This window comes from Leopardus geoffroyi, chromosome A1 (genome assembly GCF_018350155.1).
Source record: "Leopardus geoffroyi isolate Oge1 chromosome A1, O.geoffroyi_Oge1_pat1.0, whole genome shotgun sequence".
Taxonomy (NCBI): domain Eukaryota; kingdom Metazoa; phylum Chordata; class Mammalia; order Carnivora; family Felidae; genus Leopardus; species Leopardus geoffroyi.
This window is the reverse complement of record NC_059326.1, coordinates 90,333,987-90,348,087: the sequence shown is the minus strand read 5'-3', so window position 1 is coordinate 90,348,087 and position 14,101 is coordinate 90,333,987. Positions and strand designations below refer to the sequence as shown.

General features: G+C 50.1%; 1 protein-coding gene across 1 annotated transcript in view; it reads left to right on the top strand.

The window, feature by feature from the left end:
* MAML1 (mastermind like transcriptional coactivator 1) overlaps positions 1-13,882 on the top strand; it is a 43,175-nt gene extending 29,293 nt beyond the window's left edge. The window contains exons 2-5 of the mRNA XM_045484743.1: positions 1,520-2,932; positions 5,816-6,055; positions 7,741-7,837; positions 10,392-13,882. Of these exons, the coding sequence (XP_045340699.1) occupies positions 1,520-2,932; positions 5,816-6,055; positions 7,741-7,837; positions 10,392-11,371 (2,730 nt within the window). The 3' untranslated portion in view covers positions 11,372-13,882. The remainder of the gene's footprint in view (positions 1-1,519; positions 2,933-5,815; positions 6,056-7,740; positions 7,838-10,391) is intronic.
* The last annotated feature ends 219 nt before the right edge of the window (positions 13,883-14,101 follow it).

Below are 14,101 nucleotides of genomic sequence, written 5' to 3'. Positions count from 1 at the left end.
GGATGTAGTTTGCTGCTGTGAGCTGGTGGTGCCCAGGGAGTTGCCTTGGGCAGGACCCTCTGGTCAGAGCGCTCACGCACTCAGGCTCCAAGGCCTGCTGTGGTGGGTCAGTGCAGCCCTTCTCTGTAGCCAGAGGACAACAGCACAGAGCGCTGCGTGCCATGGATCCTCTGAAACCTATTTAAAGATAATAACAAAAGCTATTATTTGGAACTTTGCAAATAGCACAGTGTAGGTACTTAGGGTCAGTGGGAGGAAAGGAGGGATGGAATAGGGGCTGGCAGACGGTGAAGGACAAAAACATAACAGAAGTAAACATAGGAAAGGAGCAGCACTGTGTTTAGAGGCTTGGTGTAGTAGGCACCTCTGGTAACAGAAGAGTCAGAGTCATGTCCTAACAGTTGAAAACAAGGCTGGGGAAATAGCGGAAAGATACCATGTTCTTTCTCCCCACTCACATTATTATGTTCTCTTCATGAAACTGCTGCTCCTGAACTCTCATATCAGGGTGCTTTTTGCCCTCTTGCTTGTATGGGACACTTGTCTTATTCCGTAGCCATGTCTTTATATGTATGTCCCATGTTCTAGAAGACTGGAAGCCCACGAAGACCATGATAACCACCTCATTTGTCTTGATATCCACACAACATTTGTCCCTGGCACAAGGTAGACCATTAATAGGATTCACTGAACAAATCTAGTTGAGGGGAATGGTATCAGGGGTGGGGGAGGCAAGAATAACAGTGCAAGACAGACTGGCTGTGTTCAAAGGAATAGTCTTGGTAAGAAGTGGTGGGCTTTGTGGGAGCTGGTGACGGGGCATGGGGGATTGGAAGATGCTTAGGGTTGGCAGGGAGGTGAGTGGGGATGTAAGGGAGCAGCCCTGCATGGGGAGAAGGGGTGGAGGTGGGCAATGGCTCCTTGAAAGGCAGGGTGGGGCGTGAAAAGTGGCCCGTGCAACGCCTCCCACCAAGGCCTGAGAAAGAGCCTGTAAAGCAGCCATGGCTCCTTCAGCTTAAAGCAATAGGAGTTTTATTGGTTCCTCTAAGTGAAAAGTCCATGGGCATGGGTGGTCTCACATGCAACTAGATCTAGAACTTAGGTGTGATGCCCTCAAGCACATACAGGTATCTTCTGTTCTTTCTCATTGACTCCAGTCTTGGGTACACCCTCAGACTAGGTGGCTGTGGGCAGCATCAGGCTTGTATCCTTCAAAAAGAGAGGGCTGCAGAAGTCCAGGGACTGATGTACTGACTGAAGCTAGGCTGTTTTCCTGGAGCTGAGCCAGTCGTCCTGACTCAGGCAAAGCCATGGGACCTAGGAGGAGAGGCAGACCCAGAGGGGAAGCGGGGCTGTGTTCCCAGGAGCAGGGGGTGTAAATTGGATGAGAGAATCAACAGGAGCACACTGCAGGGACCTGGGCCCCAGATTTAAGTCACCATTCAAAGTGGCAGTGGAGGTGGGGGGGGCCCTCACCCATGGTATTGTGTATTGAGTCACTCTTGTCCATGTTTTGCAGCATCTTCATGACACAGTGAAGAGAAATCTTGATAGCACCACCCCCCCTCAGAATGGCGAGCAACAGAATGGCTACGGAGACCTCTTTCCTGGACACAAGAAGACCCGCCGAGAGGCCCCTCTGGGAGTAGCTGTCGCTTCCAACGGCTTGCCTCCAGCCTCTCCCCTGGGGCAGCCTGACAAGCCTGGCGCAGAGGCCCTGCAGGCCAGTGGGAAGCACTCACTGGGGCTTGACTCCATCAGTAAGAAGTGTCTGGCAGACTCCAGCCTCCACTTGAATGGAGGCAGCAACCCTGGTGAGCCATTTCCTCTGAGCCTGAATAAAGAACTGAAGCAGGAGCCCGTCGATGACCTGCCTTGCATGATCGCGGGGGCCGGAGGCTCCATATCTCAAAGCAACCTCATGCCTGACCTCAACCTTAACGAGCAAGAGTGGAAGGAGCTCATCGAGGAGCTGAACAGGTCAGTGCCTGATGAAGACATGAAGGATCTGTTTAATGAGGACTTTGAAGAAAAGAAGGACCCAGAGTGTTCTGGTTCCACCACGCAGACCCCCTTGGCACAGGACATTAATATTAAGACAGAATTCTCCCCAGCAGCCTTTGAACAAGAACAGTTAGGCTCTCCACAAGTGAGGGCAGGGTCTGCAGGACAGACCTTTATGGGGCCTTCAGCCGGCCCTGTGAGCACAGATTCACCCAGCCTCGGGGGTGCTCAGCCTCTATTCCACACCTCTGGTCAGCCCGGGGCAGACAATCCCAGTCCCAACCTGATGCCGGCATCAGCCCAGGCCCAGAATGCACAAAGAGCCCTCTCCAGTGTGGTGTTACCCAGCCAGGGCCCGGGAGGGGCCTCAGAGCTGTCCTCTGCTCACCAGCTCCAGCAGATCGCTGCGAAGCAGAAGCGGGAGCAGATGCTCCAGAACCCGCAGCAGGCCACCCCTGCACCAGCCCCAGGGCAGATGTCCACGTGGCAGCAGACAGGCCCCTCCCACAGCCCCTTAAACGTCCCTTATCCCATGGAGAAGCCCGCCAGCCCTCCTGGCTACAAGCAAGACTTCACCAACTCCAAACTGCTCATGATGCCCAGTGTGAACAAGAGCTCCCCTCGGCCCGGAGGCCCCTACCTCCAGCCCAGCCATGTGAACCTGCTGAGTCACCAGCCGCCAAGTAACTTGAATCAGAATGCCGTGACTAACCAAGGGTCGGTGCTGGACTATGGCAACACCAAACCCCTTTCTCATTACAAAGCAGACTGTGGGCAAGGTGGCCCTGCGTCCAGCCAGAGCAAGACAGCCCTCATGGCTTATCTTCCCCAGCAGCTGCCTCATCTGAGCAACGAGCAGAATTCCTTGTTTCTGATGAAACCAAAGCCAGGAAATATGCCCTTCCGATCACTGGTTCCCCCTAGCCAGGTGAGCACGTGGCTTCCCTCTCTATCACTCTGCATCCCTGTGGTCACTAGGTCTCGGGTGGTTGGGACAAAGAGGGTGGGAGGGAGCAGCCACGGTCATCCTTCGGGTCTCTGGAGAGTGAAAGTCAGGCAAACCAGGGTTGATTCTGAATAAATGAAAATCGAGTAAAATTCCCTAGTATAACTTGGTTTCAAATTTCCATACATTTGACACTGTACTTTGTCTAGTGTCTTTTGCATGCCACACAACTTAAGTAAGTCATTTATGGCTGTATTTTGCAGATAAAGATCACGATCACATTTAATGTGCTCCTTAGAGGCTTTGCCTTTTTTTTTTTTTTTTTTAGTTTGTTTATTTGAGAGAGAGTGAGCAGGGGAGGGGCAGAGAGAAAGACAGGGAGAGAGAGAATCCCATGCAGGCTCTGTGCCGTCAGCACAGAGCCCGATGTGGGGCTCAATCCCACAACTGTGAGTCATGACCTGAACTGATCTCAAGAGTCTGACACTCAGCTGACTGAGCCACCCAGGCTCCCCTGTTGTTTTTTTTTAAACCACTTTTCAGATTTCTGTGTTCAGAGTACCTTAAGATTTAGTAAGGTGAGAGAGAGCTGTTCCCCAGCACATCTAAACTGCATCTATTTAGTCATGACGCTCAAGCCTAGCAGAGTCACATAGCTCTGTAGGGTGGAGAATGATCAAGTACCAGTTTTATCATGGTCGTTATTTGCATTTCTACTCCTGTTCAAGTATGTTCTAAAATGTCTCTTCCCTGGCAACTTTCCCCTGGCTAGGGCTCATTCCTTGACTTCCTCCAAGATAGAGTAGAGCACAGTTGCTTTCCTCACTCCACAGTATGTCCCAGACTGTCTTCCTCGTCTACATGTGTAGATTCCTTGATACTTGTTAACACTTGTGTGACAACAGTTGTGGCCCATGGCATGTGCCCTTTGTTTTGGTGTACTTCATCGTCTCCTGGTTATAGGCAAGGCTGCAGTGAATACCCTTGTGGGTACCTTTGTGTATTTGTAAAATTTTAAAAATTAAAAAATCCAGTGCTCGTAATAATAATGAGGAAATTGATGCTCCTATACTGGTGAGGGTGTGTAAATGGGCACAATGCTTGTGGGAAGTAATTTGGTGTCATATATATATATATATATATATATATATATATATATATATATATGAATTCATTATATATATAATTTTTTTTCCCCTTATAAGTAGGCTTCATGCCCAGCATTGAGCTCAACGCAGGGCTTGAGCTCTTGACCCTGAGATCACAACCTGAGCTGAGATCAAGAGTCAGATGCATTGGGTACCTGGGTGGCTCAGTTGGTTGAGCATCCCGACTTTGGCTCAGGTCATGATCTCACGGTTCAGGAGTTCAAGCCCCACATCGGACTCTGTGCTGACAGCATAGAGCCTGCTTCAGATCCTCTGTTCCCCCTCTCTTCTCTCTGTGCCTCCCCCGCTTGCTCTTGCTGTCTCTCTCCCAAAAACAAACAAAAAAAATGTTGGATGCTTAACTGAGACACCCACATGTCCCAGTATTTTTCATTAGCCATAAAAGTATTAATAAGCATTAACATATGATACCTCTGCAAGAAATCGTCCCTTAAAAAAAAAATAGGAAAGTTATATAGAAGATACTCATTGCATCATTATTTCTTACAGCCAAAAACTGGGAAGCTGTTTAAGCATTTCTCAACAGTCAGCAGGAGAGTACATGTGTAAATGTTGATACTTACACTTATTTCAGCCAGTAAACTGCTACATAGCCACTAAAAGCATTCTTAAAAAAAATCAGGGGCGCCTGTGTGACTCAGTCGGTTTAAGTGTCCAACTCTTGATCTCGGTTCAGGTCATGGTCTCACGGTTTGTGAGATTGAGTCCCGCATTGGGCTCCGTGCAGACAATGTAGAGCCTGCTTGGGATTCTTTCTTTCTGTCTCTGCCTCTCTCTCTCTTTCTCTCTCAAAATAAATAAACTTAAAAAAAAAAAAAAAGTGGTAACTGCCACTTCAGTAGCACCTAGGGCCTCACAAACCTTCTGGCCCATATCCTTCTGGTGCGTGGGGTGAGGAAATTACCTCAGGAGCTATCTGCTCTAAGGTTAGATTCTTGTAAAGATTAAATGTATAGACATACAAGGACTAGAAAGGAGCTCAAAAAGTTGAACTTGCTTAAATGATCTTTGCCTTTTACCTTTTTCCCATTTCGAGTTAAATTTTCCCCTTTTAAATTATAAGTCATGACAGGATGATATTGTGTATATAGCCTTTGACATGACTCTCACTTTTGGTCCATATAATAGTTGAGAATATTTATTAAAGTTTTCATTGACACTTAGTATTTTTTGAGTGTGAACATCTGACAAAAGCCAAGCAGTCTCTTCTCAGGAAAATGCCATACACAAATGGACACATGATACAATTTCAGGCAGTTCAGGGACCATCCCACCACTGGGGACCCAAGGTTTGTACACTTGGAACATGGCATCTCCATCAATCGTAGTCCCTCAGGGCATTCCTCCAGCAACCCATCAGTACTCACACTTTCCAGAAAGTGAGCATTTAGAGGCTCCATTTGCCTTCTGGAACTAAAGCATGCAAATATGAGCTTAAATGTAAAATCACACCTTTGCCGCTGGTGAACCGTAGGAGCCGCAGAGCTGACAGGCAGCTAGTGGCTGACTGTTCACCGCTGTGGCTGGATGCCCAGGTGTTAGCTCTTTTGGTCTCTGGCCTGGCCTGGAATGAAGCAGAGGCTTCAAGAGAGAACCTGGAGCCAGGCCCTCACCGGCACAGCTCGTCTGCCCTGATTGGGGCTCACAGACTTCACCATGTCTCCCTGACTTGAGGCCCTCTTACCTGTGTTGACAGGAGCAGAACCCGCCCGGCGTCCCTGTGCCAGCCCAGGCTGCCAGCGTGGGGAGCCAGCCACCAGCTGTGTCCGGGGCCAGCACTCACAGCAGCACCCCCTATCTCAGTAGCCAGCAGCAGGCAGCAGTAATGAAGCAGCACCAGTTGCTCTTGGACCAACAGAAACAGAGGGAGCAGCAACAGAAGCACCTGCAGCAACAGCAGTTCTTACAAAGGCAGCAGCAACTTCTGGCGGAACAGGTAAAGTGGGAGGTGGAAGGTGACCCCCCAGCACCCCCACTCTCCCCTGCCTCCCCAGTCACTGCCGCGGCTGCTAGCTCCATCGTGTGTGTGTATGTGTGTGTGTGTGTGTGTGTGTGTGTGCGCGCGCTCCGCTTCAGCGTGTTTCTGTGTGCACACAGGCGTGCTCCGCTCCGATGTGTGCATGCGCGCTCATTTGCATGTTGTTTGCCATCTTAAAGCCCTTTCCAGGAGTGTGGCATTTCTCAGACAATGGTGGCCTGTTTCAGAAGTAGCTTTAATGTCACTTGGTGATCAGTGAAGGCAAATCTCTAGCTAAAACTTTATTTGTTAGGGACATTTTTCCACGTCCCTTGTCTACAACTGCCACAGCACCGAGCTCACTGGTCTGCCAGTTCACTGTGGGTCCCAGCTTTGTTGTAAATACAGAGTTTGTCAGAAGCCAGAATACAACAGAGGGAAATGAAAATGTCCCTGAGGTCCTAGAGTTCTAGAATCAGGCCCGACAATCTCTTTCCAAGTCCTGCAGTTCACCTGCTTGGTCACCAAGGTTACCAGAGTTCTCAGGATTTTAAATTACATCTTCAAAGTCCTAACAGAAAAACCACCTACCCAGAAGATGAAGGTGATTGAGGATGACTTTAAAGCCCACATCACTGCCTCAGTTCTGCCACATGTATATAATATTTGTATTTATTACATATATTTATTTATTTTTAAAGTTTATTTATTTTTGAGCAAGCAGAGGGGTAGCAGAGAGAGAATCCCAAGCTGACTCTGTACTGTCAGTGCAGAGCCCAATGTGAAGATCATGACCTGAGCCAAAGTCTGACGCTCAACCGACTGAGCCACCTAGGTGTTCCATTCTGCCATTTTTTAAGATAACAGCTTTATTGGGATATGGTTCGCGTGACATATAATCCACCCACTTAAAGTTTACAGTTCAGTGGTTTTTAGTATATCCACACAGGTATGCAACCATCACCACAGTCGACTTCGTCAGTTTTCACCCCCTAAAAAGAAACTGCCTGCCCAATAAAAGTCATTACCCATGTTGTGGCCTGTGGCAGTGTTCGCCTCTGCTTTATGGCTGGATCATATTCTGTCGTTTGGAAAAGCTCCATTTGATTTATCCATTCATCAGTTGATAGACATTTGGTTTGTTTTCCGTGTTTATGGGCATAAGTTTTCAGTTCTCTTTAGTGTGTACGTACGGGTGGAATTGCCGGGGCATATGGTGGCTGTTATGTGTAACCTTGTGAGGACTTGCCAGACGGTTCTCCAGAGCAGCCATACCGTTTCACGTTCCCACAGTGGCGTGTGAGGGTGCCAGTTTCTCTGCATCTTTGCCGTACTTGTCTTTTTGATCCTGGCCATCCTTGTGGGTGTGAAGAGGTAGATCATCGTGGCTTTGATTTGCATTTCCCCGATCTGCCCTCCCCACATTTTTTTAAACTGATACGCCACTTTTTTTTTTTTTTTTAATCATTGCTCCTTAGATCTGCCCCGTCCTTCTGTTTCCTACAATTTATTAAAAATCCCCCAAATGAAACCATGAGCGTTACCTTCACAGGAACCCATCTGTGAGAAACAAACCATAGCAGTTTACTTTTCTCTGATGTAACTGTTGCTTCTGTTCCATGTGGGTCTTATTGTACTGTTCTGTTGTTCTTGGCATTTTCTAGGAGAAACAGCAGTTTCAGCGCCACCTCACGCGCCCACCTCCCCAGTACCAAGACCCAACCCAGAGCACCTTCCCACAGCAGGTTGGACAGTTCACAGGTGAGGGGATGTCTGAAGCGGCAGAGTCGGGCAGGGGAGGCAGGCACAGGACAGAGCAGGTGGTCCGTTCCACTCATGCTGGCTTCTTGCTGTCTGCCATGCTATATGCTGGGGGCTAAATAGACTTGCTTATGTAAACCTTGGTCTGCCTATGGAGCCTGGCTTTCTAGTTCCCTTGCAGGCTAGGAGGAAAGGGTCACAGAGGCAGACCACCTTGGTCAGTACTCTGGCTGCACGGTCTTTTGAAGCATAATCATTTCTAGCTGGAGGCTAGCTTATCAACAGGAAATGGGTTCTGTAATTCTTAAGAAGGTTCTTTGCTCCTGCCGTTATGTGCCTTCAAAAAAATGATGCTCTTATTTTCCAGATAAGGAGAGACTAAGTGTAGTTTGTGTGGCCTTTTGCTTCTGCTCTCTCTTCCTGTCCGCTCACTTTGGTGTCCCAGACGGCAGCATCAGCTGCCGACAGTTGACCACAGAGGGGCAGGAAACACTCTGAGGTCTTGGCTGATGCAGCTCAGATGTGCAAGGGAACCTGACTGCCCTTGCTCAGGCCTCACTCCAGAAACTCATAGATATGCCAGTTGACAGAAGCAGTAAAACCTGGTTGCACCTGCCTTTCTAGCTCTTCTTGGCCTATCTTCAAAACCTGTCCCTTTTTTGGTCAACGACTCTCACTCTAAAGTGTCCCAGGGAAAGCTGAGCACAGCTGTGCGCTCCTTAATTTTTTTTTTTTTAATGTTTGTTTACTTTTGAGTGAGAGAGAGAAATAGAGCATGAGTGGGGGAGGGGCAGAGAGAGAAACACAGAATCAAGCAGGCTCCCGGCTCTGAACTGTCAGCACAGAGCCTGACGCGGGGTTCAACCTCATGAACTGTGAGATCATGACCTGAGCCGAAGTCAGTCGGTTAACCGACTGAGCCACCTAGGCGCCCCATGGCTGTGTCCTGACTAGGAGCCTAGGTGGAGTTTTATGTGTGTGCTGACCAGACCGTGGAGCTGAAGTCTGCGGGCTTCTCAGGAGCCTGGGCCTCAGCCAGCCTTCCTGCCTTCATCGCATCTCACATGGTTCTGGGCTGTCAGCGGGAGCAAAGCAGACTGTTTCCACCCTCCTCTGTCCCTCAGCCTAGTTCTTAGGTGCTGGTGGAGAGAGGGAGAGGAGGAACAAAGAGCTCAGTCATGGCCAGCCCCTGAATAGTACACCCCCGACCCACAGAAACCCATTTGGTGAGTGTTGTCACTGTGCATCCGTTGCTTAAGACAGAGCCCCAGACAGCAGGTTCCTTGAGGACAGGACCTCTCTGTCCTGTTCCCGACCGTCTCCCCCATGCAGTGCCCGCCACTGATCAGTCAGCATCTGCTGCTTTCAGTCCCTCAGCCCCCTTGTTGTTCGGTGGTGTCAAGAACAGGATCTCACACTCTCCCTCTTTCACTCCCATGGTGCCATAGCTGGTACACCCCTCCCCTGATTGATTTGGGCAGCCCCCACCCAGCCCCCAAACCACTGTTGCGGTCCACTTACCCTGGGACTTTGCAACTGTGTCCTCCACATGGCAGCCACAGCTCTTCTGAGTCTGGCCACGGCTGTCTCTCCAGCCGTATCTCTAGCCAGTGGGATGCCCTCCCTGCACTCTGGCCATGGAGCTCCCCACACAGACCGCCTCTCATAAATTTATGCCGTTGCACACACTCTCTTCTCTGTCTAGGATATTCTTTCTCCAAACGGTGAAATTGCTAAACTTCAACCCTTTTATTTATTTATTTATTTATTTATTTATTTATTTATTTTTAAATTTTTTTAATGTTTCTTTATTTCTGAGAGAGAGAGAGCATGCACAAGCGGAGGAGAAAGAGAGAGAGAGAGAGACAGAATCTGAAGCAGGTTCCAGGCTCTGAGCTGTCAGCACAGAGCCCAACACGGGGCACAGACTCACAAAACATGAGATCATGACCTGAGCCAGAGTCGGACCCTTAACCGACTGAGCACCCCAGGTGCCCCAAGAGGAAGTTTCTTCAGCCCTTTTAAAAAAGCCAGTGTGTTTGTCACCATCTCTCTGAAGCCCTCCCCAAATCTTCCCAGGCATTGACTCTTCAGACCCCTGCACTCACATGGCCTGTTGCCCAGCTGTTGTTGTAACCCTGTTACACCACATGGAGCCTTTGCCTCCTGAAGGCAGACCATGGGCTAGATCTGTCTGGGAGTCCCCAGGGCCGGCATGGACCTCCCACAGAGCAGAAATAGGTTGGGCTTTGGAAGGTTAAATCATCGAGTCTCCTGGCTTCTGCCGCCCTGGGGTGTTTGCCCCTTCCTCTGAGCCTGTCTTGAATTCCTCATTGCTCCAGACTGGCCTCCATTCCACCCTGTGGGAAACCTGCTTCCCTTTTGACTCCCAGGGCTGTCATCTTTGAGATTCCATGGACGATAAGATGTCCAGTGTTCTGATTTTGCCTTTCATACCAGAGAATAATGGCTGCATCTTGGGTCCTAAAGATGTCTCCGCAACGGCAGTCCAGGAAATGCCAGCTTGATTGACTGACTTTTTTCTGTCTTCCAGGGTCCTCTGCTGCTGTGCCTGGCATGAACAACTTGGGTGCATCAAACCCCGGCTGTTCTCGAGCATTTCCTCAGGCCGGGAATTTGATGTCAATGGGTCCTGGACACACTTCGGTTTCTTCTCTCCCCTCAAACTCAGGCCAGCAGGACCGGGGTGTGGCTCAGTTCACTGGCTCCCAGAGCCTGCCACAGAGCAGTCTCTATGGCCTGGCCTCCGGCATAACCCAGATAGTCGGCCAGCCCCCACCACAGGCCACCAACGGACATGCCCACATTCCACGGCAGACTGGCGTGGGCCAGAGCACCTCGGTCTCCGCTGCCTATGGGCAGAACTCTCTGGGAAGCTCCGGCCTCCCCCAGCAGCACAATAAGGGTACCCTGAACTCTGGTTTAACAAAGCAACAGGTCCCAAGGGTGTCTGCTGCCATGGGAAGCCAGAACCCCTCGTGGCAGCATCAGGGAATGCCGAACTTGAGTGGCCAGACCCCAGGGAACAACACCGTGAGCCCTTTCACGGCAGCCTCCAGCTTCCACATGCAGCAGGCCCACCTGAAGATGTCCAGCCCGCAGTTCTCCCAGGCGATGCCCAACAGGCCCATGGCCCCCATGAGCTCGGCAGCCGCGGCAGGGTCCATGCTGCCCCCTGTGAGTGCGCAGCAGAGGACCGGAGCCCCTGCCCCAGCACCTCCCCAGGGAGCCCCGCAGCAGGGCTTGCCGGGCCTGAGCCCGGCTGCACCTGAGCTGGGGGCCTTCAGCCAGAGCCCTGCACCATCGATGAGCAGCCGGGCGGGACTACATTGCACTCAGGCCTATCCCGTGCGGACCGCGGGCCAGGAGCTGCCCTTCGCCTACAGCGGGCAGCCGGGTGGCAGTGGGCTGGCCAGCATGGCCGGAGATGCTGACCTGATCGACTCCCTGCTGAAGAACAGGACTTCGGAAGAGTGGATGAATGATCTGGATGACCTGTTAGGGCCTCAGTAACTGGAGGATTTGTGGTGGTCTCAAATGTTCACACAGCCTGTATTTGTATTCTCAGATTCAAGAAAGAGCAACTACATTGGACCAAAAGCCCGCGGCCTGGGGAGCTGGGTGGGTGGAGCCAGAACCCCAGGGTGGAGGCCTGGCCTGGCCAGGCCAGCGTCTGCCGGGTGCACAGCTCCCAGCCAGCAGTTGTGGCCCGTCGGGCTGGCCCCAGCCCATCTGCTGGCTTTGTTGCCTGGTGTTGGGACAGCAGGATAGGGTTCTACGAGTGGTTTTCTATCCAAATGACCAAAAAACCAACAGTAAGAATGGTGAAACCCCACGATGGCAGGCTCATAAAAATCTCTGCCATTGTGTTGACTTAATCCAAGATTTCTCCTCTTTCCCCAGTGTTGGGGACAGGTTTTGTTGCAACTTTATATAGCAGAACTATTTGCAATTTGTAGCATAGAAAAGATTAATTTTTTTTTTAAGATTTTAAGACAGATTAGGATAGGTGGTGGTTTAAATTGATTTTAAGTGGCATTGGAAACCTAGGGTTTCCTTTGGTTAAGAGCCCTTTTTATTCCTGCTCTTTGTCCGCTTTCAGGGGAAAGGGAGGGTCCCCGGGCAATCATTTCCGTCAGTACAGGCTGTGACTGCATGTGCCAAAAAGGAACAGGATGCCGCGAGATAGCAGAACTAGTGACACAGATATGGTCACTCCAGCCGCGCTCCTCCTCCTCCCCCCAGAATGCTGTGCTTCCAGGACTCCAGGCCACCTCCAGGCTAAATGCCGAGATGGATTATTTGGGATTCCTGTGTCCCCTTTTGTTGTAAACCCTCCCCCTGTTCTGCAGTTTCTCTCAAAACTTGTATTTAATGTGTCAGGAAGGTGATCATTGCTGTGCACAGACGTCTTTCCTTCACCCCATCTGCAGTTCCCATGACCTCTCTGCCTCCCCTTCTCTCTCTAGCACAAATGGAAAACCTCTTTAAGGCCACAGGTTACTAGTCTGGAGGGGAAAGTCATTACGATTCCTTAGGGAGCCCTAGCATTGTAGTAGCGGGGCTGGTGTCCCCTCCCCAGAAAGCAAAGGTTTGGGGGAAGGAGGGAAAGAGGTGTGCACTGTTGGGCAGGGAGGCCACAGGCCGAGCCGCAGGCTTCGAGAACTCCACTCTGTTTCACCACTTCTGCCGCTCTCCCTTGTCAGATGACGTGCACTTTTTGAAGAGAATGACTTTATAACACTAATACATCCTTTCTAAAGACTGGAGTGGATTTCTCTTTGAAGGTCTGTGAATTAATGGACTTTGGCTAAGCTAAGAGTCCGCAGAACAGAGTATTCCCTGTGGGCTGTTTCTGGAAACAAAGATGGAGAGAGCACTTCGGTTAGAACGAAAGCAAAATGGTAAGTGCAGGGCGAAACCCTTCTAAACAGAGTGTTGGAGAGAAAATAGGACACTGAAGAGAGTGGCTTCCATGTAGAGTGGTCCCTGGAGAAACCGCAACCCCATTTTTATTTCCCTGGAGTCTCAAAGTGGGTGATTCAAGGAGTGTCATATGTAAAGAGTTAAGCCAAGGAAGAGATCCACGTGGGCAGCCCGAGTGGCTTTGAGGGGATGAATGGTTGCACACACATGGGTAATTATTTTGCACCAGCAGTGCCTTTCATGGGGGTAGTTGGACCCTCAGATCCTCTTCTCTAATAGCCATTTGCCACCTTGGGTGGTGTCTGGGCCATTTCCCCTTTAAACGCCCTCCCTGCCTTCCTCGTACTGAATCTAGCTCTCAAAGAAGGGAACGAATCCTAAAGCCAGTGAAGACTCCACCCTCTGAGTGAGTTCCCCAATCTAAAGGGGAAGAGGGGGACTTCAGTGCGTTTTCAACCAAAAATAGCGGGCTGCAGGCTGGTGATGAGTCCTTGTTCCTCTCCTGCTCTCCCCCTGGCCGCTCACCTCTGTCCCCTCCCGGGGAGGGCTGCCCCTGCCTTAGCCCTCGGGCCGCCGGACAGACAGCAGGCTTCTCGCTGCAGTGTCGGAGCAATAAAATGTGATGCTTGGGGTTCCCCCCCCCCCCCCCCAGGGAGCTGCCCATGGCTTTATTTATGAATCTGGTTTTTGGGTAGTCAAGGGGGGAGACTCCGCTTCAGTGCAAATCCCCTCTTCCAGGAGCCATGACTCACAAGAAAAGGGTGCTCGGACTTTGTTATACACATTTGCTTTGTGTAAATAAATGTTTACAATTTTATATTAAAGAGGAAATAAGCGTTAGAGTTTCTGACTGTATATTTTTTACTTTTATAGATTTTAAAACTATGATCCTTTATATATGTGTTTTGGGGGAGCTATGATAAGTTTTATGGCAAACAGTCGATATTGTTAACTTTCTATTGTCATCAAAGTACATAAAAATCCTGTTAATCCCCTTATCCTCCTACTGCCCTTAACTCTGGTATACACCAAAAAGAAATCTTTACTCTCCTTCTTTTATCATTATAAAGTAATAAAAGTATTTTGCTAGTATGGAAACCGCCTGTGCATTTGGCTTCACGTGGCTGTACCCACAGTGTGGGAGGTAGGAAGTGGACCCGGACATGACTTCTTTCGTGGCTGATTTCCTTTAGCAATTTACCCCTTTCCTTCGGTGGAGGGAGAAGGGACGTCTGTTTTGGTTTACCTCAGTGATGATGGGTAGAAGGGTAGGACTCGAGACCACCAGCCTCTCCCCTCTGTGGGACCCAGCCCTGC